This window comes from Mauremys mutica, chromosome 2, assembly GCF_020497125.1.
Source record: "Mauremys mutica isolate MM-2020 ecotype Southern chromosome 2, ASM2049712v1, whole genome shotgun sequence".
Classification (NCBI taxonomy): Eukaryota; Metazoa; Chordata; order Testudines; family Geoemydidae; genus Mauremys; species Mauremys mutica.
In genome coordinates, this window is record NC_059073.1 from 146,610,266 (window position 1) to 146,634,604 (window position 24,339).

At 48.5% G+C, this 24,339-nt stretch overlaps 2 protein-coding genes across 6 annotated transcripts in view; one reads left to right on the forward strand and one right to left on the reverse strand.

The window, feature by feature from the left end:
• The window catches only part of KANSL3 (KAT8 regulatory NSL complex subunit 3), a 62,528-nt gene extending 48,428 nt beyond the window's left edge, over window positions 1-14,100 (reverse strand). For 3 of the 4 annotated variants that reach the window (XM_045003831.1, XM_045003832.1, XM_045003833.1), the window contains exons 1-5: window positions 13,968-14,099; window positions 12,934-13,219; window positions 2,732-2,902; window positions 922-1,012; window positions 417-602 (exon numbers count right to left, since the gene is read on the reverse strand). In XM_045003831.1, the coding sequence (XP_044859766.1) occupies window positions 417-602; window positions 922-1,012; window positions 2,732-2,902; window positions 12,934-13,148 (663 nt within the window). In that variant the 5' untranslated portion in view covers window positions 13,149-13,219; window positions 13,968-14,099. Of the gene's footprint in view, window positions 1-416; window positions 603-921; window positions 1,013-2,731; window positions 2,903-12,933; window positions 13,220-13,967 lie in introns of all 4 variants that reach the window. The other variant, XM_045003830.1, reaches the window with a different exon arrangement.
• A 3,383-nt stretch (window positions 14,101-17,483) lies between these two features.
• LOC123364457 (fer-1-like protein 5) overlaps window positions 17,484-24,339 on the forward strand; it is a 29,009-nt gene continuing 22,153 nt past the window's right edge. The window contains exons 1-5 of one of the 2 annotated variants that reach the window (XM_045006620.1): window positions 17,484-17,582; window positions 17,698-17,835; window positions 19,000-19,055; window positions 22,190-22,281; window positions 22,871-22,979. In XM_045006620.1, coding sequence (XP_044862555.1) covers window positions 17,751-17,835; window positions 19,000-19,055; window positions 22,190-22,281; window positions 22,871-22,979 — 342 coding nt within the window. In that variant the 5' untranslated portion in view covers window positions 17,484-17,582; window positions 17,698-17,750. Of the gene's footprint in view, window positions 17,583-17,697; window positions 17,836-18,939; window positions 19,056-22,080; window positions 22,282-22,870; window positions 22,980-24,339 lie in introns of those variants that run through there. The other variant, XM_045006621.1, reaches the window with a different exon arrangement.

Consider the following 24,339-nt stretch of genomic DNA (forward strand, 5'->3'; position numbering starts at 1 on the left):
TAGTACAGAGGGGAACTGAGGCACACAGAAGCTAAGGGATTTGCCCAAGTTACACAGGAAGCATGTGTCAGAGCGAGAAGCTGACCCAGCCTCTCCCAAGTCCCAGGCTAGTGGCCTCTCCTTTCCTCACTCTCTTGATAGGGCAACCAAGACAGAGAGAGGCTAAGTGACATGCTGAAGATCACCCAGTACTGCCACAGAAAAACCAGGAGTCCTCCCTCCTAATACTCAAAGCAAAAGCTCCCCAAGCTAGTGCAGTGGGGAAATGGGAAGGAGAACAGGGGCAAAGAGGCTACTTTTCCCCCAGTCGCCCAGAAAGGAGATCGATGTCCCATCAGCTTCCCTTGAACGAACTGTTTGAAGAGAAAGTGGTATTAAGTGAAAGCAAAGTACATTCCAGAACTCATGTTTATCACCTTTCCCTTAAGTGTCTGCAAAGCATCCAAGTAAGCAGCCAACATAGGTAAACTGAGCGTCTCCACCAGTGTGGTGTGAAGCCATTGGATCAGCTTGGTGTCCCAGTTCACACTGGCCAGAGCTTGGCGGACCCGCCGGGCGCATTTGTCCACTGCTATCCTCCTCAGCACTGGCTCATTGCAAGCCTAAAAACAAGGGAAGCAGACCACATGGGCATAAGGAAAGTGAATGTGCCAGGATCATACAAAATCCACCAGGGCAAAATTTGTTGCTACACCCTCTGTTCCTCTGGCGAGTGAGAATGGGCCAATCCTTCTCCCACCGAAGACCACATTCTAGTCCATATCAAAGCCATAAACCTGCTCATGGAGGAGTTTATAAGAGCCGAGGATCCAGACCGTCCTACATGTTTCATCTGCCACTGCCAGGAAGGACTGGGTGCATAAGGAGGCAACGCGGCTGCTGCAGCTTGAAGGAGAGGGGATGAGGGAAGAAAGCTCTTACCCCTTCATTGGCCAAGCGGGCCAGCCTGTCAGATTGCAGGGCTTTAAGGATCTTATTAAATAGCTTGTTCTGGGCCATCGTCCAACCTGACCTGAAAGGAAAACCAAGAGGGTAGTTTAGACAGGATATAAAGGGTTTACGTTTTTTTACTCCTAACTCTTAAAACAACGCAGTAAGGGTGCAGGTAAGTAAGACGGTGCAGCTGATCTATCAGCTTTTAGCACCCAGGAGTTAATGGCTCCCAGTCACGTGCTCAGATCCCATGCCTCACAATAAATAATAATTGTCTCTACACTGTATTATGGTTTTGGCTACATATATGATGTGGGCAATGCAGACTGAGAAAATACCAACCAGCTTACATGAAAGCTACCCACACATCTATCGTCAGAAGGGCCTGAATGTCCAGATAGTCACGCTCAAGTCTCATGGATGATCAGAAGTGCCACCTTTGTCTTTACAGGCAGATTTCCCTCGGTTTGCAGTGAGGATCTCACTCATGACCTCAGCGCCGTGGGCAGGTCAGTGGTAAGCCAGGAACAGGCTAGGACCATGTCTCCACTACACATCCTATGTCAGCATAGCCCCACGGGCATACACAGCACACATCAACAGAAAGAGGTTTTCTGCTGGCCCAGGAACACCACCTGCCCAAATGACATTAGCCATAGTAACAGAAGCCACTGGCATAGCTGCGATTCCACTGGGGTTTTGTTGGCATAGCTATGTCACTAGTGGGTTAGTTTGTTTCACACCCCTAACCAACACAGACCTGGGAACTCAGAAGACATGAATTCAATTCTCAGCTCTGTCACAGACTTCCTGTGTGATCTTGGCCAACACACATGCTCTGCCCCAGCTCCTCCTCGCTCTTCTGTCTCACAAGGGTGTCGAGAGGCACTCAGATATTACACAACAGGGGACAAAAGCCCACAGATAGATGGGTAACCTGCATTCTAGCTGATTTCTAACCCCATTCCTTAGACAAAAGATCACCTTTCCTTCCTAATAAACAAAGCACTCAGACAGAATAAGCATTTACAAACAATGTTTTAAGAAGAAACACAGTTACTAGCTCCAGGCTGCAGTCCACAATACACATGCAGATGCAAAACTGATGTACAAAATCTTACACAGAACAGAAGAGTGCCTGCTTCAGACTACAGACAGTCTTCAGAAGTTCTGAAGAGAATGGCCTCTGTAAAGGAGACTGATGGCTAGCACATAGAGAGAGGCAACTGAAAGCTCTTCCTAGGAATATTTTGCTTGATTGAAGACCCACTTCTTCATTTTACCCACAAAAGCTTATGCCCAAATAAATTTGTTAGTCTTTAAGGTGCCATTGGACTCCTTGTTTTTGTGGATACAGACTAACACGGCTACCTCCTGATATAGAGCCCAGAGACATCAGGGACCGGTGGATAGGGCATGGACAGAGTCAGGAGACCTGGATTATCTTCCTAGCTCTGCCACTGACATGCTATGGGAACCTGGGCAAGTCATTTCACCTCTGCCTCAGTTTCCCCTCCCACCCTTTGTATTGACTGTAGACTCCTTGGGGTACGGACCCTCTCTTATCTGTATGCACAGTGCCTGGCACTATGGAATCCCATCTCAGCTGAGGCTCTCTATGCTAGTGAAATACAACCAACAAGAGGATTCCTGAATCTCAATCTTCTGCTGTGACCCCAGATCGCTGCCTCTACGTACTACCATTTCCATGTTGCTTATTTTGTTCCTCTTCTCAGCTAACAGCCTCTCAGTAAGAACTGCAACACAGAAACCCCTAACAGCATCCCAGCCACGTTACCTGTTCATGTGCTCCTCCCAGTCATCAGGTGGAGGAGGGGCATCGGCATCCGTACGGGCAAAGATGACGTGACGCTCACACTCGTTCATCACACTGCGCGCTTTCTGGTTGTCGTAGAGCGGGACAGGCGTGGGTGTGACGGTTTCCACATCAATGGGGATATCCACCTCACTGAAAGGAGAGCTGGGATTTCAGAGAACAGGACCCCCACCACCACAGCAGCCTCAGAGCAGCAGGTTTCTCAACACAAAACAGGAACTGGAAACACACTGCACTGGGTTACAAGTACCTGCCTGGGCAAGATGGAACAGAGACAGCACACCTGTGCCCACCTGTCTGAAAGCACAAGGCTCCTTCAAGCTTATTTCATCCTCCGTCCCCCCACAAGCCCCAAATCAGTATCTGACCATGGCTGAGACACAGCCTTTGAAGCTGCTGCTGCTGGAGCAGAAGATGGAACCGCACTATTTTTCATTGTATTTGTAACCATATTCTGCACCCGAAACCTCTATCTTGGGGATAGGCTACGCTACAAAATGAAATGTCATCTAACAACATGGTTGTCTCCTGACAAGGTTACTTGCAGCTTGTAATGCTGATAAGCCCTGAATCAGATTTTAACCATGTGTGGGCTTGACTGTTATAAAAAGGCAGCCAGTTGGGAACCAGCTGAGCGGTGAACAGAGGGAGTTTGACTGAGAGTTCGCCTGGGGCGAGCCCACTGAGGCTTTCATCTTGCAGGCTTCTCTGAGTAGTTACTGCAACAGCTGAAGAAGCTCTTTGAGTGAAGGTAATATGGATGGTGAGTGATCAGCTGTTGTGACCTGCACAGGATGTGCCATGTTTGTCTTTCTTCCACAGGACAGAAGTGACTTTCTCTATACAAAGTGCAAGCTGGTCTCCATATTGGAAGAGAAAGTTCAAGGTCTGGAGAAACAAGTATCAACCCTGCGCTGCATAAGAGAAAATGAAGATTTCCTGGACAGATGTCAGGATATGCTTCTATGGGCACAACATTCTAAAGAATCAGAGCAGGCTGTGCAGCGGGGACAGAAGGACGGTGAAGAAAATTGGCAGCATGTGACCTCCAGAAGAAGAATGAGGAGCATCCATGTACCAGCAATGCAGATACAGGTGAGCAACCATTTTCATGATCTCTCCACAGATACTAATGTGGAGAATGGACTAGATGATACATCTGAGGGATAGGCACAGAAGGAGACTCCACCAATTGGAAGGCACGGATACATTGTCCTAGATATGGGGGTTCCACGACCACGGAGGCGGTGGGTAGTGGTGGTCGGGGATTCCCTCCTAAGGGGACTGAGTCATCTATCTGCCATCCCAACTGGGAAAACCGAGAAGTGTGCTGCTTGCCAGGAGCTAGGATTTACAATGTGACAGAGAGACTGCCAAGACTCATCAAGCCCTCAGATCACTACCCCCTTCCTACTTCTCCATGTGGGCACCAATGATACCACCAAGAATGACCTTGAGCGGATCACTGCAGACTGCATGGCTCTGGGAAGAAGGATAAAGGAGTTTGAGGCGCAAGTGGTGTTCTCGTCCATCCTCCCTGTGAAAGGAAAAGGCCCGGGTAGAGACCATCGAATTGTGGAAGTCAATGAATGGCTATGCAGGTGGTGTCAGAGAGAAGGCTTTGGATTTTTTGACGATGGAATAGTGTTCCAAGAAGAAGGATTGCAAGGAAGACACGGGATCCACCTAACAAAGAGAGAGAAGAGCATATTCACAAGCAGGCTGGCTAACCTATTGAGGAGGGCTTTAAACTAGGTTCACTGGGGAAGGAGACCAAAGCCCTGAGGTAAGTGGGGAAGTGAGATATCGGGAGGAAGCACAAGCAGGAGAGCGCAAGAGGGGAGGACTCCTGCCTCATACTGAGAAAGCAGGATGATCAGTGAGTTATATTAAGTGCCTATACACAAATGCAAGAAGCCTGGGAAACAAGCAGGGAGAACTGGAAGTCCTGGCACAGTCAAGGAATTATGATGTGATTGGAATAACAGAGACTTGGTGGGATAACTCACATGACTAGAGTACTGTCATGGATGGATATAAACTGTTCAGGAAGGACAGACAAGGCAGAAAAGATGAAGGAATTGCACTGTATGTAAGAGAGCAGTATGACTGCTCAGAGCTCCAGTATGAAACTGCAGAAAACCTGAGAGTCTCTGGATTAAATTTAGAAGTGTGAGCAACAAGGGTGATGTCGTGGTGGGAGTCTGCTAAAGACCACCAGACCAGGGGGATGAGGTGGACGAGGCTTTCTTCCAGCAACTAGCAGAAGTTACTAGATCACAGGCCCTGGTTCTCATGGGGGACTTCAATCACCCCGATATCTGCTGAGAGAGCAATACAGCGGTGCACAGACAATCCAGGAAGTTTTTGGAAAGTGTAAGGGACAATTTCCTGGTGCAAGTGCTGGAGGAACCAACTAGAGGCAGAGCTCTTCTTGGCCTGCTGCTCACAAACAGGGAAGAATTAGTAGGGGAAGCAAAAGTGGATGGGAACCTGGGAGGCAGTGACCATGAGATGGTCCAGTTCAGGATCCTGACACAAGGAAGAAAAGAAAGCAGCAGAATACAGACCCTGGACTTCAGAAAAGCAGACTTTGACTTCCTCAGGGAACTGATGGGCAGGATCCCCTTGGCGAATAATATGAGGGGGAAAGGAGTCCAGGAGAGCTGACTGTATTTTAAAGAATCCTTATTGAGGTTGCAGGAACAAACCATCCCGATGTGTAGAAAGAATAGTAAATATGGCAGGCAATAAGCTTGGCTTAACAGTGAAATCCTTGCTGATCTTAAACACAATAAAGAAGCTTACAAGAAGTGGAAGATTGGACAAATGACTAGAGAGGAGTATAAAAATATTGCTCAGGCATGCAGGAGTGAAATCAGGAAGGCCAAATCATACTTGGGAGTTGCAGCTATCAAGGGATGTTAAGAGTAACAAGAAGGGTTTCTATAGGTACGTTAGCAACAAGAAGAAGGTCAAGGAAAGTGTGGGCCCCTTACTGAATGGGGGAGGCAACCTAGTGACAGAGGATGTGGAAAAAGCTGAAGTACTCAATGCTTTTTTTGCCTCTGTCTTCACAAACAAGGTCAGCTTCCAGACTACTGCACTGGGCAGCACAGTATGGGGAGGAGGTGACCAGCCCTCTGTGGAGAAAGAAGTGGTTCGGGACTATTTAGAAAAGCTGGACGAGCACAAGTCCATGGGGCCGGATACGCTGCATCCGAGGGTGCTAAAGGAGTTGGCGGATGTAATTGCAGAGCCATTGGCCATTATCTTTGAAAACTCATGGCAATCGGGGGAGGTCCCGGATGACTGGAAAAAGGCTAATGTAGTGCCCATCTTTAAAAAAGGGAAGGAGGATCCGGGGAACTACAGGCCAGTCAGCCTCACCTCAGTCCCTGGAAAAATCATGGAGCAGGTCTTCAAGGAATCAATTTTGAAACACTTAGAGAAGAGGAAAGTGATCAGAAACAGTCAGCATGGATTCACCAAGGGCAAGTCATGCCTGACTAACCTAATTGCCTTCTATGAGGAGAAAACTGGCTCTGTGGATGAGGGGAAAGCAGTGGATGTGTTATTCCTTGACTTTAGCAAAGCTTTTGATATGGTCTCCCGCATTATTCTTGCCAGCAAGTTAAAGTAGTATGGGCTGGATGAATGGACTATAAGGTGGAGAGAAAGATGGCTAGATAGTCAGGCTCAACGGGTAGTGATCAATGGCCCCATGTCTAGTTGGCAGCTGGTATGAAGTGGAGTGCCCCAAGGGTCGGTCCTGGGGCCGGTTTTGTTCAATATCTTCACTAACCATCTGGAGGATGGTGTGGACTGCTCCCTCAGCAAGTTGGCAGATGACACTAAACTGGGAGGAGTGGTAGATATGCTGGGGGGTAGAGATAGAATACAGAGGGACCTAGACAAATTAGAGGATTGGGCCAAAAGAAATCTGATGAGGTTCAACAAGGACAAGTGCAGAGTCCTGCACTTAGGACGGAAGAATCCCATTCACTGCTACAGACTAGGGACCGAGTGGCTGGGCAGCAGTTCTGCAGAAAAGGACCTAGGGGTTACAATGGATGAGAAGCTGGATATGGGTCGACTGTGTGCCCTTGTTGCCAAGAAGGTTAACAGCATTTTGGGCTGTATAAGTAGGGGCATTGCCAGCAGATTGAGGGACGTGATCATTCCCTTCTATTCAACATTGGTGAGGCCTCATCTGGAGTACTGTGTCCAGTTTTGGGCCCCACACTACAAGAAGGTTGTGGAAAAATTGGAAAGAGTCCAGCAGAGGGCAATAAAAATGATTAGGGGGCTGGAACACATGATTTATGAGGAGAGGCTGAGGGAACTGGCATTGTTTAAATCTGCAGAAGAGAAGAATGAGGGGGGATTTGATAGCTGCTTTCAAGTACCTGAAAGGGGGTCCCAAAGAGGATGTATCTAGACTGTTCTCAGTGGTAGCAGATGACAGAACAAGGAACAATGGTCACAAGTTGCAGTGGGAGAGGTTTAGATTGGATATTAGAAAAAACTTTTTCACTAGGAGGGTGGTGATGCACTGGAATGGGTTACCTAGGGAGGTGGTGGAATCTCCTTCCTCAGAGGTGTTTAAGGTCAGGCTTGACAAAGCCCTGGCTGGGATGATTTAGTTGGTGATTGGTCCTGCTTTGAGCAGGCGGTTGGACTAGATGATCTCCTGAGGGCTCTTCCAACCCTGATCTTCTATGATTCTGTCTCCCTCAACCCACTTCAGTCACAGGCACAGATCCTGTAGCACACACCTGTGTGTCTGTGACACATTCCAAACAAGTCAGCGAGATGCCATACATGCAGGGGTCCATGCCTGCAGATTTCATAGCCCCACTGGAGCCTCCAACGGCCCAAGGTGGTAGCAGTTTGGTAACATGGCTCACATACAGTTTAAGAACATAAGTACAGGTACACTGGGTCAGACCAAAGGTCCACCTACCCAATATCCTGTCTTCCGATGGTGACCAGTGCCAAATGGTTCAGAGGGAATGAACAGAACAGGGCAATTTATCGAAGGATCCATCCCGTTGTCCACTCCCAGCTTCTGGCAGTCAGGAGTTTAGGGACACCCAGAGCATAGGGTTGCATCTCTTACCATCTTGGCTAATAGTCATTAATGAACCTACCCTTCACAAACTAATCTAATTCTTTTTTGGGTCCAGTTAAATTTTTGGCCTTCACAGAAGCCGCTGGCAATGAGTTCCACAGGTGAACTGTGCGTTGTGTGAAGAAGTACTTCCTTTTGTTTTAAATCTCCTGCCCATTGATTTCATTGGATGACCTCTAGTTTTTGTGTTATGAGAAAGTGTAAATAACCCTTCTCTATTCACTTTCTCCACACCATTCATGATTTTATAGACTTCTATTGTATCACCTCCCCCCTTAGTCGTGAATAACGTAGCTGAAGTCGACGTACTTAGTTCGACTTATCGCAGTGTCTTCACTACGGTGAGTCAACTGCTGCCGCTCCCCCCACGTCGACTCTGCCTGGAGTACCGGAGTCGATGGGAGAGTGCTCGGGGAATCGATTAATCGCATCTAGACTAGATACAATAAATCGATCCCTGCTGGACCGATCGCTGCATCCGGCCGGTAGTGAAGACATACTCTTACTTGCCAGAGTTTATGCTGCTTTCTAATTTTCTCAGTAGGATCTGACTTCCAATTTTTAAAGGATGCCTTTTTGCCTCTAATAGCCTTTTTTTACTCTGCTGTTTAGCCATGGTGATAATTTTATTTGGTCCATGCTGGATTATATTGGCTAAGGTATGTGGGTGGATAATGGGATGAGTAGTGGGGGGAGGAATTCAAACAAAATGACTCAGCTATAAACAATGGTTAAAACACTTTTCAATCTTGCAAGTTTTAACCATTGTTCATAGCTGGGCCATTTTGTTTGAAATACAAATTACTGAACTTTCTTGGGGGCGTTTATTTGTTTAACTGAAATGCCTATATCCGATGCTTTACTCTGCAGCTCAAGTAGTAGCAGAGACTCTGCAGAAGTTACTGCACCATAGAGCAGTTGAGTAGTGGAGGAAAAAACATCCCACCTGTTTTCCTAGATAAGTTGAATCATTTCCGGCAAGTAAATGTATCGCACACATGATCAGGGCTCTGTGACCCCTGCATCATCTGCAGAGCCCTCCAGTGGTATTTGTATTCACAGATTCAGAGTTTAAGACCAGAAGGGACCATTAGATCATCTCATCTGATCCCTGTATACCACAGGCCAGAGAATTTCACCCAGTTACTCCTGAATTAAGCCCATTAATTTGAATTTAACTAAAGCACATCCTGTCTTGATTTGAAGACTTCAGGAGATGGAAAATCCATCATTTCCCATGGTAGTTTGTTCAATGGTTAATCACCTTCACCGTGAAAATTTGTGCCTTTGTTTCTAGAATTTGTCTGACCTCAGCTTCCAGCCATTGGTGGTGGTTCTGCCTTTCTGCACTAGATTAAAGAGGCCTTTAGTACCTGGTGGTTCCCCCCCTCCCCCCCCCATGAAGGTACTGATGATGATGATGATGATGTCACCTCTCAATTTTCTTGTTGATAAGATTAAGCTCTTTCAGTCTCCCCCTGTTAGGTATTTTCTCCAGACCTTGAACATTTTCTGCGGCTCTTTTCTGCACCTTCTCCAATTTTTCAACATTCCTGTGATAATATAAATACTAGAACTGGATGCACCATTCCAGTATCAGTCTCACCAGTGCTGTATACAGAGAGAAAAATCACCTCCTTGCTCCTTCTCTCTACTGTACTGTGTACACATCCAAGGATCGCGTTAGCCCTTTGGCCACAGCATCGCACTGGGAGCAGTGATTTTACATTTACTTCTAGATCACTGATAATATATTTAGCAGCATCAGGCAGAAAACCAATCCCTGCAGAACCGCACTAAAAACACCCCCATTTGATGACTATAACATAATCAAGCCGACCTTGATTCTTTTATTCCATCCACCCATCTCTCACATACACATAGGAAACAGTTCCAGCATCACAAAGGGAAAATACATAAAACAATAAAGGAAAATAAGAGAGGGGACACACCAGGTTGCAAAATATAGGCAACAAAAATAAAACATCCCCTTCTCTTATCCCACGACTGCTCCAGTGGTCCCATCACCTTTTGAGAACTACCAAACCCCCTACCTTTTGGAGGAATGTGTGGAGGCCTGGTCTGCACTTGGAAATTTTACTCTTTCTAACTATGGTCATCAACAATCATGCTGCTGAAGACAGTGAAGGACCCAACATGTCACAATCAGCCTGAAGGCAGTCTGACCTGCTGCACACACGGACTTCTAAAATGCATTCAGCACTGGCTAGCTACCAAGCCCAACAATCATGTCAAGACATGGTGACATTCTGTAGTGAAGATGGGGTTTGCGAGTTTATTAGCTCACACCCAATCCCTCCCTAAAGGTTTTGTTTAGTCTAGGATTTAGAGATGTGATGTTAGCTCAAATTAACTAGCTTGATCTAATTAACAGCTTCTAAAACTCTAGTCAAACCAAAGCCATTGTACTTTAAGCACTTACTAAGCAGATCTCTAGGCTTTCACTGGACTTAATGAGCATTTCAGGCCTTGTCTGGACCAGAATTTAAAGGCGTGATGTTAGCATCAGAGGTGGGCAGGAAACAACTTTCCGGACCCAGGAGAATTTTTGAGATTTTGAAAAACGTTCCCATCCTGAATCTAAGTGAAAAGTCAAAATCTTGAAAATTTACATGAATTGAAAGTGCAAAAAAGTTTCAGACTGAGTCAATTGAAACGTTTAATTTCAGTATCTGGAGAAGGAGTAGAGAGGTAATTTCACCTCTATTCGGCACTGGTACGACCACTGCTAGAATACTTTGTCCAGTTCTGCTGCCCACAATTCAAGAAGGGTGTTGATAAATTGGAGAGGGTTCAGAGAAGAGTCATGAGAATGATTAAAGGATTAGAACCCGCTTTATAGTGAGACATCAAAGAGCTCAATCTGTTTAGTACAACAAAGAGAAGATTGAAGGGTGACTTGATTGCAGTCTATAACGGGTTCTCAAACTGGGTGTTGCGACCCTTTAGGGAGTCATGAGATTATTACGTAAGGGTTGTGAGCTGTCAGCCTCCACCTCGTAACCCCGCTTCACCTCCAGCATTTATAATAGTGTTAAATATAAAAAATGTGTTTTTAATTTATAAGAGGGGTCACACTCAGAGGCTTGCTGTGTGAAAGGGGTCACCAATACAAAAGTATGAGAACCACTGGTCTATAAGTACCCACGTGGGGAATAAATATTTGATAACAGGCTCATCAATGTAGCACAGTTATTTTCAACCTGTGGTCCTCAGCCCCCTGAGGGGCCGCAGAATATGTCTAAGATTTCCAAATGGGTCCGCATCTTCATTTGAAATTTTGTAGGGGCCCGCAAATGAAAAAAAGATTGAAAATCCCTGATGCAGCAGAGAAAGGGCCTACACAATCCAATGGCTGGAAGCGGAAACTAGATAATTTCAGACGGGAAATAAGACATAATTTTTTTTAAAAATGAGAGTAATTGACCATAGAACAATTTGCCAAAGATCATGGTGGATTCTCCACCACCAACCATTTTTAAATCAAGATTGGATGATTTTCTAAAAGATCTGCTCTAGGAATTACTTTGAGAAAGTTCTCTTTCCTGTGTTATACAGGAGGTCAGATCAGATGATCATAATGATCTGTGTGGCCTCAGAATATATGTACAACTTTGAACTGTTTCATTTCTATTTCAACATTTTAGTAGTTGTTTTTTTTACTGAATTAAATTCCAAAGTGACTTTTTGGATTGAACTGAAAAAAATCAAAATGGAACACACTAATAATTCCAAAACATTTTTTTCAAACATTTTTCAAAAGATGAAATTCAAAACGCAAGAGCTTCAGTTTAGAAAAAAACACCATTTTCTGACAAACATTTAATTGAAAACTTCCCACTCAGCTCAGTTAGCATGCGTTAATGTTTTAAAAATCTATACCAGACCCGGCAGGGTGCTCTCTAGGGGAGGCCTTCTACAGCTAACATGTTCAAATACAAATTGTCCTGTCCAGACAATTGTCAGATGAAATTCAATGTTGCTTAATGCAAAGTACTGCACACTGGAAAGCATAATCCCAACCATCCATACAACATGATAGGGTCTAAATTAGCTCTTATGACTCAAGAAAGAGATCTTGGAGTCACTGTGGATAATTCTCTGAAAACATCCACTCAATGTGCAGCGACAGTCAAAAAAAGCTAACAATGTTGGGACTCATTAAGAAAGGGATAGATAATAAAAAAGAAAATATCATATTGCCTCTATATAAATCCATGGTATGCCCATATCTGGAATACTGCGTGCAAATCTGGTCGCCCCATCTCAAAAAAGATATATTGGAATTGGAAAAGGTTCAGAAAAGAGCAACAAAAATGATTAGGGGTATGAAACAGCTTCCATATGAGGAGAGATTAATAAGACTGGGACTTTTTATCTTGGAAAAGAGACAACTAAGGGGGGATATGATAGAGGACTATAAAATTATGACTGGTGTGGAGAAATTAAATAAAGTGTCATAATACAAGAACTAGGGGTCACCAAATGAAATTAATAGGCAGCAAGCTTATAACAAACAAAAGGAAGTATTTCTTCACACAGCGCACAGTTAACCAGTGGAACTCTTTGCCAGAGGTTGTTGTGAAGACCAAGACTATAACAGGGGTCAAACGAGAACTAGATAAGTTTGAGGTCCATCAGTGGCTATTAGCCAGGATGGGCACGGATGGTGTCCCTAGCTTCTGTTTGTCTGAAGCTGGGAACGGGCGACAGGGGATGGATCACTTGATGATTCCCTGTTCTCTTCATTCACTCTGTGGCACCTGGCACTGGCCACTGTCAGAAGACAGGATACTGGGGTAGATGAACCTTTGGTCTGACCCAGTATGGCCGTTCTTATATTCTTAGACTGAGGTTTCAACATGTGTTACCTAATGTGTTAAAAAGCACCTTGAAAACAGACACAGAAAGCAACGAGTGAACCATCAGAGCACAGGAAAGGAATATCCAAGGTACACATGGACCCAAACCCAACCAACTCAGTAGCACCAGAAAAGACTATGCTCACATGGTGCTGTCTTGGTGCCTCCTGGGGGTGACAAAGAGCATCCGAGTAGGCCGGGCACTGCTAGCGTCGGGGTGGGCACTCCATGGCTTGGCATAGCTGTGGTCCAAGAAGACCAGGTCCAGCTCTCTCTCATGGACAGAGAGCTGGAAGAGCAACGAAGTTCCCATCCTCCTGGCTGAAGTCTGGAAGTCCCGCTCGCTGCCTCGGTACGACATGTCTTCTGGGGCGTCCCCACTTCTAGCGCCAATGTAAATGCTTCTTCCGGCTCCTCATCCTGCCCACCTTGCTGTGGGACAACATGGGAGAGAGTGGTAAACACGCTGTGGGGAAATGGTCCTTGCTGTATTGTCCCGTCCTCAACACAAATGACAAAAGCCGAGCCCAGGAAGAGCAGCCACCCCCGCACCAGACCCCAGGAGACAGACACCCCGGTGGCATGTTATTGCACCCAGCTCCAGCCCCATAACACCCTCAGTCAAAAAAGCCAGTACCCTCGTGCCCCTTCTGATATCCTGCAGGCAAAGCATCCAGCACCGCCCCCTCCCAAATCCCCCCTTAATGCCCCCCCACAGCCTGACCCCCTGCTGCAACACCCACCCAGGCAGCCAGCCTCCCTGCTACCCCGGGCAAGAGGAGTGGGGGGGGGGGCGCGCTGGGGATAGGGGTGCTGGGGGGCAAGGGAAATGGGGGACAGGGCAGGGGCACTAGGGATGGGGGCGCTGGGGGACAGAGCAGGAGGCTGGGGGTAAGGCGGGGGCAGCGGGGAGGGGGCTAGGGTCAGGGAAGGGCAGGGGGCAGTGGGAGGGAGTAACTAGGTGGGGGACGGCAGGAGCTGGGGGCGGGGGCGCTGGGGGGCAGAGCAGGGGGCTGGGGTTAGGGTGGGGCGGGGGACAATGGGGGGGACTAGGTGGGGCGGGAAATGCTGGGGGGCAGAGCGGGGCGGGGCTCAGTGGGGAGACTAAGTGGGGGCGGGGGCGCTAGGGGGCAGAGCGGGGGACGCTGAGGGAACTAGGTGGGGGCGGGGCGGGACTCACCGCGCGGGGGGGGGCCGCACCCCGGCTCTCGGCGTTTCACTAGGCCTCGCCGCAGCCTCAGCCGCCCCCGCGCACTGCGCATGCTCCGCTCCCACAAGACCCGGAAGCAGGAGGCCAGAGCGGGGCCGGTGGCGCTGAGACGACCCGGAGGGTGGAACCTTCTCGGCTCGGAGCGGAGCTGCCGGCCTGGGGCGCTCAGAGCCAGGCGCGGCGCGACCCCACGGGCAGCGCTCGGGGAACTGCCGGCCGGACAACGGGCCAGAGACACCCGCGCCGTGGTGCCCCCCCCCCCCTGAGCCCCGGAGCCCCCGCCCGGACACAGCCCAGCCCCCCCCCTCCGAGCCATGGGGCCCCCGCCCGGACACAGGGACCCCCCACTAGGCCATGGCGCCTCCCACAAGACCATGTCTCCTCTGCCTGGGCGGTTTTTCGGCAATACGACTAGGGCCCTTTCTGAAAGGCGGGTCTGGGATGTTTTCCCCACCACCATCGGCAGCCTGACGGGGGTCTAGTGTTTGTGCTCATGTTTCTCACCGATTGTTTTAGTGACCAGCAGGGACTCAGTTATGGGACTGAAATGACACCGCATCTTCTGGGCACCCTGGGGTATTTGTTTTCCAGTCTGATTGGAGCTAGTGACCAGGAGTGGGAGTTTTGCGAGGCAGTTCTCCAGGTGAAGGAGGAGTAAGTTTGTTCTCAGTAGTGTGTGTGTTCGTGGTGTGCTTGCTGCTTGACTGAAATATACCGTGTGATCTGCACCCACCGGCAGCTCCCTGCCCCCCAAGCCCTTTAGCATCCATCAACCCTTAGAATCCTAGAATCTCAGGGTTGGAAGGGACCTCAGGAGGTATCTAGTCCAACCCCCTGTTCAAAGCAGGACCAATCCGCAACTAAATCATCCCAGCCAGGGCTTTGTCAAGCCTGGCCTTAAAAACCTCTAAGGAAGGAGATTCCACCACCTCCCTAGGGAACCCATTCCAGTGCTTTACCACCCTCCTAGTGAAAAAGTTTTTCCTAATATCCAACTTAACCCCTGCAACGTGAGACCATTATTCCTTGTTCTGTCATCTGCCATCACTGAGAACAGCCGAGCTCCATCCTCTTTGGAACCCCCTTTCAGGTAGCTGAAAGCAGAATGTTGGGAATAATTAAGAAAGGGATAGATAATAAGACAGAAAATATATTGCCTCTATATAAATCCATGGTACACCCACATCTTGAATACTGTGTGCAGATGAGGTTGCCCCATCTAAAAAAATATATATATATATTGGAATTGGAAAAGGTTCAGAAAAGGGCAACAAAAATGATTAGGGGTATGGAACGGCTTCCGTATGAGGAGAGATTAAGACTGAGACTTTTCCACTTGGAAAAAAGGCGACTAAGGGAGGTGTAGCGGGGTGGTTACCAGGGCTGCCCGGAGGATTCAGGGAGTCTGGGGCAAAGCGGGGGAGCTGCAGTGCTTGTACTCACCCGACGGCGGTCTGGGTCTTCGGTATTTCAGCGGCGGGGGGGCCCTTCAGTCGCTCCACATCTTCGGCAGCACTGAAGGGTCCTTCGCTGCCGAAGACTCGGACCGCTGCCAGGCCTGGGGCAAATTGCCCCACTTGCCCCCCCTTCTCTGGGTGGCCCTGGTGGTTACCCTCCCCAGCCTGAAAGGATTGGAAAAGCCCTGCAGAGAGCTGGGGCTCAGGAAGGGAGCAAAACCCCGGCTGATTGGGGGAAGTGGCTGCAGCTGGGGCCATGCCCCAAACAGACCAACCGAGCCTTATAAGAAGGCCAGGGCAGCCAGAAGCTCAGGAGTCTCTCTCTGCTCGTAGAGAGAGAGAAGGGTCTGGCTGCTAGGGAGCTGAGCAGGGTACTGGGAGTGGAGCAGGGCTGGAGTGCTCCAGCCTGGAAAAACCCCAGGCTGTGGCCTAGCTGAGGGCCTAAGACCAGTACTAGGGTTGCAGAAGGGCAGCCCAGCTATAGAGAGAGACAGCACGGAGTGGGGCTAAATGGTGACTGGCAGTAGCTGTATATTGAGGTGAGGATAGTGTGTGGGGGTTCCCTGGGGAGACCCTAAGACTGAGGGTTACTGCCAGGGGGCAGCGCCCCAGATAACAGGGCACCGGGTCTGGGAAGGACACAGGGGGCCAAGCGGTAGCAGGACACTGGCCTGCAGCGGGCCCTCCAATGGCTGGAGAGCTAATTCCCTGAGACGACCAGCAGGAGGCGCTGCAGGGTGAGTCCCCATGTTTACAGGGGGATATGATAGAGGCCTATAAAATCATGACTGGTGTGGATAAAGTAAATAAGGAAGTGTTAGTTACTCTTTCTCCTAACACAAGAGCTAAGGGTCACCAAATGAAATCAATAGGCAGCAAACATAAGGAAGTATTTTTTCACGCAGCGCACAGTCAACCTGTGGAACTCTTTGCAAGAGGATGTTGTGAAGGCCAAGACTATAACAGGGTTCAAAAAAGTACTAGATAAGCTCATGGAGGATAGGTCCATCAATGGCTATTAGCCAGGATGGGCAGGGATGGTGTCACTGGCCTCTGTTTGCCAGAAGCTGGGAATGGGCAATGGGATGGATTACTTGATGATTCCCTGTTCTGTTAATTCCTTCTGGGGCATCTGGCATTGGCCACTGTCAGAAGACAGGACACTGGGCTAGATGGACCTTTGGTCTGACCCAGTCTGGCTGCTCTTATGTTCTTATGCTCTTAAATACCAGCACGTAGCTTGTTTCAGCCACATAACTGGCTACTGAAGCAAGATGTGTCCCATGATAAGGAGAAACAGGGCACTTAAATGGTCAGGCTGAAAACCCAGGCCTTATTGAAGTCAGTGGCAAAATACCCCTCCACTTCAAGGGGGCAGAATTTCTCCCTCAGGGTTTGCATGGGTCCCCAGCAGCCTATCACTCTGCTTAGGAAGTTTCCACAAGCTGCTGAAATAAGCAGTAATAAATAATCAGATCTTCTGTTGACTAATTGCTATTCTCTATCTCCAGGGATCTCAAAGCACTTAAACATTAGTTAAGCCTCACACTCTAGCTAGGTACATTTTTCAAGGAATGAAAGGACATTGTCTGAAAATGATTACTTATTATTAGATCAAGTCTTCAAAATGTTAAGTGACTCAAAATACAGAACAAAGCTTCATTTTAAGAAAGGTTTATGGTTATGGTTTATTTGCCCACCAGTTAAATGTAGCCAACTCTGGAGAGTAGCTTGGCTATTGTTTAACAACTCATATCAACACTACATAATGTCTTAGGTCAGATAGTGAACAAAGCATTTCGTTCAACTGAAAAGGCAGGCCGAATGCAGCTACCAGAGTGGGAATTTGTTCAAGATACCAGAAAGTGTCCAGGTATTACCAATACCCAACATGGTCAGCACCTCAGGTTTTATCTCAAAAAACATATCACTGATTAAACAGCTGAACATAGCTGGTCTATGAATGAAAGCCTCTTTCCTTCCTATTATGGCATCACTTCCTGGATACACTATTTGACCCTTTCCTCTATATGATGTCACTCCTTATTCTGATGTACTTCCTGGAAACGGAAATCGCATTCTGTACAGACAGGACTTCTGAGACAAAACCACCAAGTGGCATTAGGAGGTAAGCTGTAAACACAGGAGTTATTACTACTAACAGCGCTCCAGCAGGACAAAAACAGGGCTGGGGCAGAGTGAAGGGGAAATAAGAAAGAACTGAAGGGCTTGCATCGTTGCAGAATAAAGCCATTTGCTGGGAAGAAGGGAGAGCAACAGCAGAGGTGGGACAGAAATGCTACACCTCGTCATTCTGTCTGCTAACATCCCAACTGCAAAATTCACCACACCCGACTCTCACGTGTCTGCCAGCTTTAGAGGTAACAGCAATTTGTTCAGCATTTTCCAGGAGATATCTGATCATCCTTTGCCTTTCTCGGGTGCATTTTGTTTGAGGATCATAAAGTGGTCTCTGGACATTAAGGGCCTCCTCTTCCTAGCTGGGTGGCACAGGGGAAATGAATCTACTAAGTATAGAAGGACAAGAAGCCCCTTTGTGCAGCTGGGGATTGTAACAAGGCAGGATTCTCCCCATCTTGGTAAAGACTCTGCCACACCCACATCTCTTTTCCGCAGGTTTATTGTCCAAACTTAAACAAAATCTCACCCTGGCTACAATTCCCAGGGGATTTCCCCCCTTTCCCTCTCAGACTCTCATGGCTGCCCCTCCCCAGGAGGTCCTGCAGCTCCTGGTTCCTGCTTCTGTGCCTTGTTCCAAGAGCACTACCCCCCTCATCTTTTCTCTCTGGAGGCCCCCTTTTAGACAGTTCCTCTCAGGTTCTCACTGCCTCCCCCAGTGGACCCTGACAGCCCTCTGGCAGCCTCTGAGTTCTCACTTACCTGGCCTTTCTTTCCCCAGGCCCAGGTGCCCTCTTTTAAAGTTGAATCTGGGTCAGTTGATGTGACAAAGTGCACTGGCCCTGCTCTCTCTGAAAGGGCCAATCTCCCCCTTTGATGGGATCCACAGACTTTGGGGTAGAAGTGGGCTGTGGGGTGGAGTGTCTCAAGGATTCCCCAAGGGAAGTGCCTTCAGGAGTTAAAGGGGCTCAGAGCAGCATTTTAAGGGGTCTGCCTGAAGCACAAAGCAGGTCATAACTAAAGCAAGAGAAGAAAATGTAGATTTGTAAACATGAAGGCTGAGATTTCAAAGCCCCCTGGGAGACTTGGATGCCTAGATTTCATTAAAATTAATGGCAACTAGCCATCCAAATGCCTTAGAAACTTTTGGTCCATTCTGGCCTTGGAATCTATGAATTTAAGAATTAGCCTGGAGATGGAAAACTCATCCAGTCTGTCTCCCTCCCAGTGCAAGGTTGTTCCCCGCAAAAGCAGGCTGGTGTCAACACTGGATATCATAAGAAAAAGAGACCTGACCCAGAGAACACTGTAAATGGGCTGTGTTCCCTTCTCTCACACACTTTCAGACACCACCACTTCCGTGGAGCTGCATGCTGGGAATCCATGGTATGTCTAATTTCTCTTAGATGTCACAAGAAGTACAAGAGTTATACAGAAGGAACAGAATCCCACTTGGAATGAGGTAAGACCCTGTGAGCAGGTGGTGTTTTATATATATATAGAGAGAGAGAGAGAGAGAGAGAGAGATACCTATCTCATAGAACTGGGAGGGACCCCAGAAGGTCATTGAGTCCAGCCCCCTGCCTTCACTAGCAGGACCAAGTACTGATTTTGCCCCAGATCCCTAAATGGCCTCCTCAGGGATTGAGCTCACAAGCCTAGGTTTAGTCAATGCACAAACCACTGAGCTATCCCTCCCCGCAGAGTGTTCCCCCTCTGCTCCTAACACAGCATGTGCCTGTGTGCACACGCACACGGCTCTGAATTTACCATCTCCTTGGGGTTTGCATGTATTATGTTTTTTATAACAAAACTGAAAACTCAGCCCAAGCTTTCTCCCATCTGGTTGTCAAATGAGCCAGCAGAAATTATTCCTAGCACCTACCACCAGCCCTGTGGCTCTCTACAGGGTCCTAGAACCTGACCTTATCATATAGGTCCCTAAAACCTTTGCAATCCATGACTGAACCATATATGAATATCTTAAACCTACAAGTACAGGGTGGTCAAAGAAAAGATTGGAATGGGTGGGATATACCAGGGTACAATCCAGGCCAGTGAGCAGCTCTGTCACCCCTGTCCTGTAACTTGGGATGCCTTTGCAGTGCCTTGCTGCTGTAGCTTCCAATGTGGACTGCTCTCAAACAGCCACCAGCGTGCAAGTCACTCCCAGATGTTTGCACATACTGCAGCCTGCCAGCGACGCTTGGGTTATCCTCTGTCTTTTACCAGCCATGGTTATACTGCAGGGTGACCCCATCATACCCTTAGCCCTGGATTTCCCCCCAGAAATGTATGTCTTGTACTGACCAGCCCTCTCCTGGACTGTCCAAATCTATTAAGTCCATTATTCCTTCAAGGGAATAATATACACACAGCTTACCATCCTAAATGAAGTTATCTAGGCACTTTAACTTAAACACACTATATCAGATAAAACAATAGAACAAGTGTATTCACTACAAAGGGTGAGATTTTAAGAGAGTACAAGCAATGAGGCATAAAAGTCTGAAAGGCTTACAAGAAAGATAAAACACATTCTAGTGTCTAATGTAACAAACTACATTAGTTCCAAAGCAGTTTCTCACCACATGCCTCCAGCAGCATCACTGACCAAACTCTTCATGTCAGTTCCCCTCCCCCAGAGTCCAATGGCTGCTTCCTTTGTTTTCTCAGATGCAGAGAATGAGATGGGTAGGAAGAGAGAGGGGGGTACCTTGGGGTGTTTGCCCCCTCCTTTTTATAGTTTTTAGTCTCTCTTTGAAAAGCATTCCCAGCTAAAAACCAGGAGACAGGCAGTCTGCCGGAAGAAGGAGACTTCATGCTGTTTCTTTGCTAAGATGCAGATCTCTGTCCCTGCTTCCCTTCCTTGCCAAAGACTAGGCATTTGGTAGGTAAAGGCCCATTGGCAGGCATGTCAGCTTGCCCTTTTGTCTTCGAGAAACTGGTTTAACCACTCTCCAGATTGATCTGGGAAACATACTTCAGTCATGACTTCAGCTTATGTTCATAACTTTACATATAATGTTACTATGTGAACTTTACCATGATAATACTGACCAGCAAATTATCAGTTTTCAAGTGATACCTCCAAGCATGCTTTGTACAAGGTTTCTTACACTAGTGTGTAGGGTGTGACTATATGGGTGCATTCTGTCACGATAGGTCAGTGCATCCCTCTCAGGCCTCTGTTTCAGCCTGGCAGACTCCATGCTGTGAGCACATTTGTCAAGTTTAGGCTCAATATTGGACAAAGGTTTCTAATGATCAGAGGAGTGAAGTTCTGGAGCAGCCTCCCAAGGGGAGCAGTGGGGGGCAAAATCCTCCCTGGCTTCAAAACTGATCTTGATAAGTTTATGGTGGGGATGGCCTGATGGGGCTGCCTACAATGGCATGTAGCCGATCTGTGCTAGCAGCAAATATCTCCGATGGACACTAGATGGGGCGGGCTCTGAGCTACTACAGAGAATAATTTCCCAGCTGGCTGGCTAGTGGGTCTTGCCCACATGCTCAGGATCTAACTGATCGCCAGATTTGGGGTCGGGAAGGAATTGTCCCTGGGTCAGATTGGCAGAGATCAGGAGGGGGGGAGGTGTTTCGCCTTCCTTGCAGCATAGGGCAGCACAGGTCACTTGCTGCTTTGAACTAGAGTAAATGGTGGATTCTCTGTAACTTGGGGTCTTTAATCTATAATTTGAGGACTTCAGTAACTCAGCCAGAGGTTAGGGGTCTGTTACAGGAGCAGGTGGGTGAGGTTCTGTGTCCTAATGTGCAGCAGGTCAGAGTAGATGATCACAATGGTCCCTTCTGGCCTTAAAAACTACGAGTCTAAGTTCCCCAGGCCACAGTGCATCTACACTGCAAAAAAAAAAAAAAATCCCACGGCAGCGAGTCTCGGAGCCTGGGTCTACAGACACAGGCTCACAGGGCTCAGGCTACAGGGCTAAAAATAGTTGTGTAGACATTGGCACTCAGGCTCTGAGACCTGCCCCTTCACTGGGTTTCAGAGCCCGGGCTCCAGCCCGAGTGGAAACATGTCCATGGCTATTTTTAGCCCTGTAGCCTGAGCCCGGTGAGCCTGGGTCTATAGACTCACTCCTGCAGGTGTTTCTTTGCAGTGTGGACATAGCCAGAATAGCAGACTGAGCAACATGGGTTAATAAGAGAAGAGTTAAAAACTGAGTCCACAGGGAAGCAGTGACCCAGAGAGAGCAGACATGAAACAGGGGCCAATCAACAGCCCCCAAGGGGCTGGTCTTCCAGGTGTTTTTCATCAGGCAGTTGCAAGGGGCAGCACAATTGATTTGGAGGCCCTCTGACAAGACCTGGGGTTTTCCTGACTGCCAGCCCAGGCTTCCTTCTACAAACTCACGAGCATCCCCCACTTGGTTGGAATGCTTGGTTGGGCACTATTTATGTTTAAGCTGGGCAACCTGAGTCTATTTAATTCTAGACCTGCTTCTCTTTGTCTCCTTGCCCGTCTCCGGGGCTCGATTCACACGTCACTCTGGTGTAAATCGGGAGTAACTCCAGTGTCAGATCAGGATCAGACCCACAATGCATGGTGAAGTGTGTATTGTGTTGCTTCCCCTGCAGACGCTGGTGTGGTTCCTGGGTGATCAGCCCCTGGACAGCGCTTCTTTTGTGGACATACAACTCCGGGAGTGGGGTCACTTGGCTACAGAAAGGTGAATCGTCAACAGCAAGTAAAGACGGAGCCTCTTGGGCAATTTTGGGGGAGGGCCCTTCTTGATCCTTTTGCAGCCTTGTGTATCCACACGTACTCCCCCATCCCCACACACATACTACAGTATTTTCCTTCCAGCCAAGGAGACCAGAGACCTTGTTGTTCCTTCTTCTAAAGCTTTGTCTCAACTAGGAACGTGGTCACGTGTAGCTTGGATTCAACACATGCCAGCTAACCCTGACCTAAGCTTTGCTGCCTTTCCTGGGCAAGACAAAGACTAAATGGTCATTTCCAAGTAGCAACAATTCTGCTCTCCCCCCAAATACCCCCTCACAATTGGAATGTACCTGCCCCTGCCCAGGACGCCTCTCCCTGCAAAGAGTGGAGTCTGGCACTGAGGAGTCTAACCAAGTCTTTTGTATGGCATTAATCGCTGGGCCACAGGGCTCCTCTATCCTTTGAAAGCAGAACACTGGCTACCATTCTCACACCTTGAGACCCTCACTGAGTCCATCAGGGTGAGACGCCCTTCCTGGGATTGGTGGGGGGAATGTTAATGCTACTGACAAGCAGATGTTTCTATCCTCCAGGGATCTGGGCTCTGCTACTGTATTTCTAACATCTCTTGCTGCAAAACCAAGCAGCATCCTCACCCTGAAGGACCTGCCCCTTCTGGACGGTGGCCACCAGCCGACAGGCGTAAGTAAGAAGGGTAACCCTCACTTTAGAGAAGGGGCATCCTGTGGTCTTGTATAGATGCAACAAATGAGCCAAAGGTGTTATCGTAACCCAGTCATTGTCCAAGGCCAACAGTGTCCAAAAATGTCCAGGGTTTGATATGCAGAGATCTCAGCCTGCTTTGTACCATGGCAAACCCACCAGGAAACAACATTTTAACCTTTTACTACAGGTACAGAAAATAGGGGGGAACAGTGAAAGCCTTTGAAAGGCAAAACATTAAGTAAGGCGTTCCTTTGAACCACATCCCTTGTTCCCGTTCCCTTTAGCTGGAGAGAGTTTTTAGAAGGGAAACCTCCCCCTACCCCCCGTGTTTGACAGTCTGTTAGATAGTATCTAAGATGGTAATAACTGTCCTTGGTGGGGGAAAGAAGTTAGTTGAGCTGGCTGGAGCTGCTGTCAGTCCGATCCCATTTCATCCCAGGTAGGGGTTGGGATCCAGCCAGAGCCAGCAGAGTGGTGATGTCATCTGGGTCCCTCTCTCTGGCCTGATCTGGTTAGGACATCGCTTGGCATCATGATGGTGGCATCCCAGGAGATGGGCGGGGTGGCAGCCATAATGATAAGCTCACTCTAGTAGCCAATTTTTCTCCACAAAGTCTCTTTCTTTAAGGACCCTGTGAGGCAGTGCATCAGTGTAACAGTGCCCCCTCTGGCCAAGCATGGCACAGCCTCTGGGCTCACAGCCTAGTGAGACTGACAGTCTGTTCCTGGTGACTGGGAGCCTACATTTTCTCCACTCCCAATTCCATCAGGGGGTGAGTAGGAGAACCCAGGCCTGCCCAATCCACTCGGTTCCACCTTGGGCCCTTAAGCAGGATCAGTATTCTTCAACTTTGACAATGTCCTGAGCTCCTTCCTACCTTCTCCTGGATCTCTGTGGGCTGTCAGTCAGTTCGTCCCGTCCTGGGCTGTTGTCTCTGGGTGGCTCTTTGGTAGCTTGCTGGCAGGGACGGCTCCAGGCACCAGCGCTCCAAGCCCATGCTTGGGGTGGCAAGCCGTGAGGGGCGCTCTGCCGGTCGCCACTAGGGTGGCAGGCAGGGTGCCTTCGGCGGCTTGCCTGCGGAGGGTCCACTTGTCCCGCGGCTTCGGTGGACCTCCCGGAGGCGTGCCTGTGGAGGGTTCACTGGTCCTGCGGCTTCGGTGGACCTCCCGGAGGCGTCCGCCAAAGCCGCGGGACCAGTGGACCCTCCATGCTTGGGGCGGCAAAATGTCTAGAGCCGCTTCTGCTTGCTGGCAGGAGCTCCTTTCTGCAGCCTGCTCACTCTGGTAGCCACTCTGCCCCACTGCTTCCCAGCTGCTGAGAGACTGCCTATCAGTA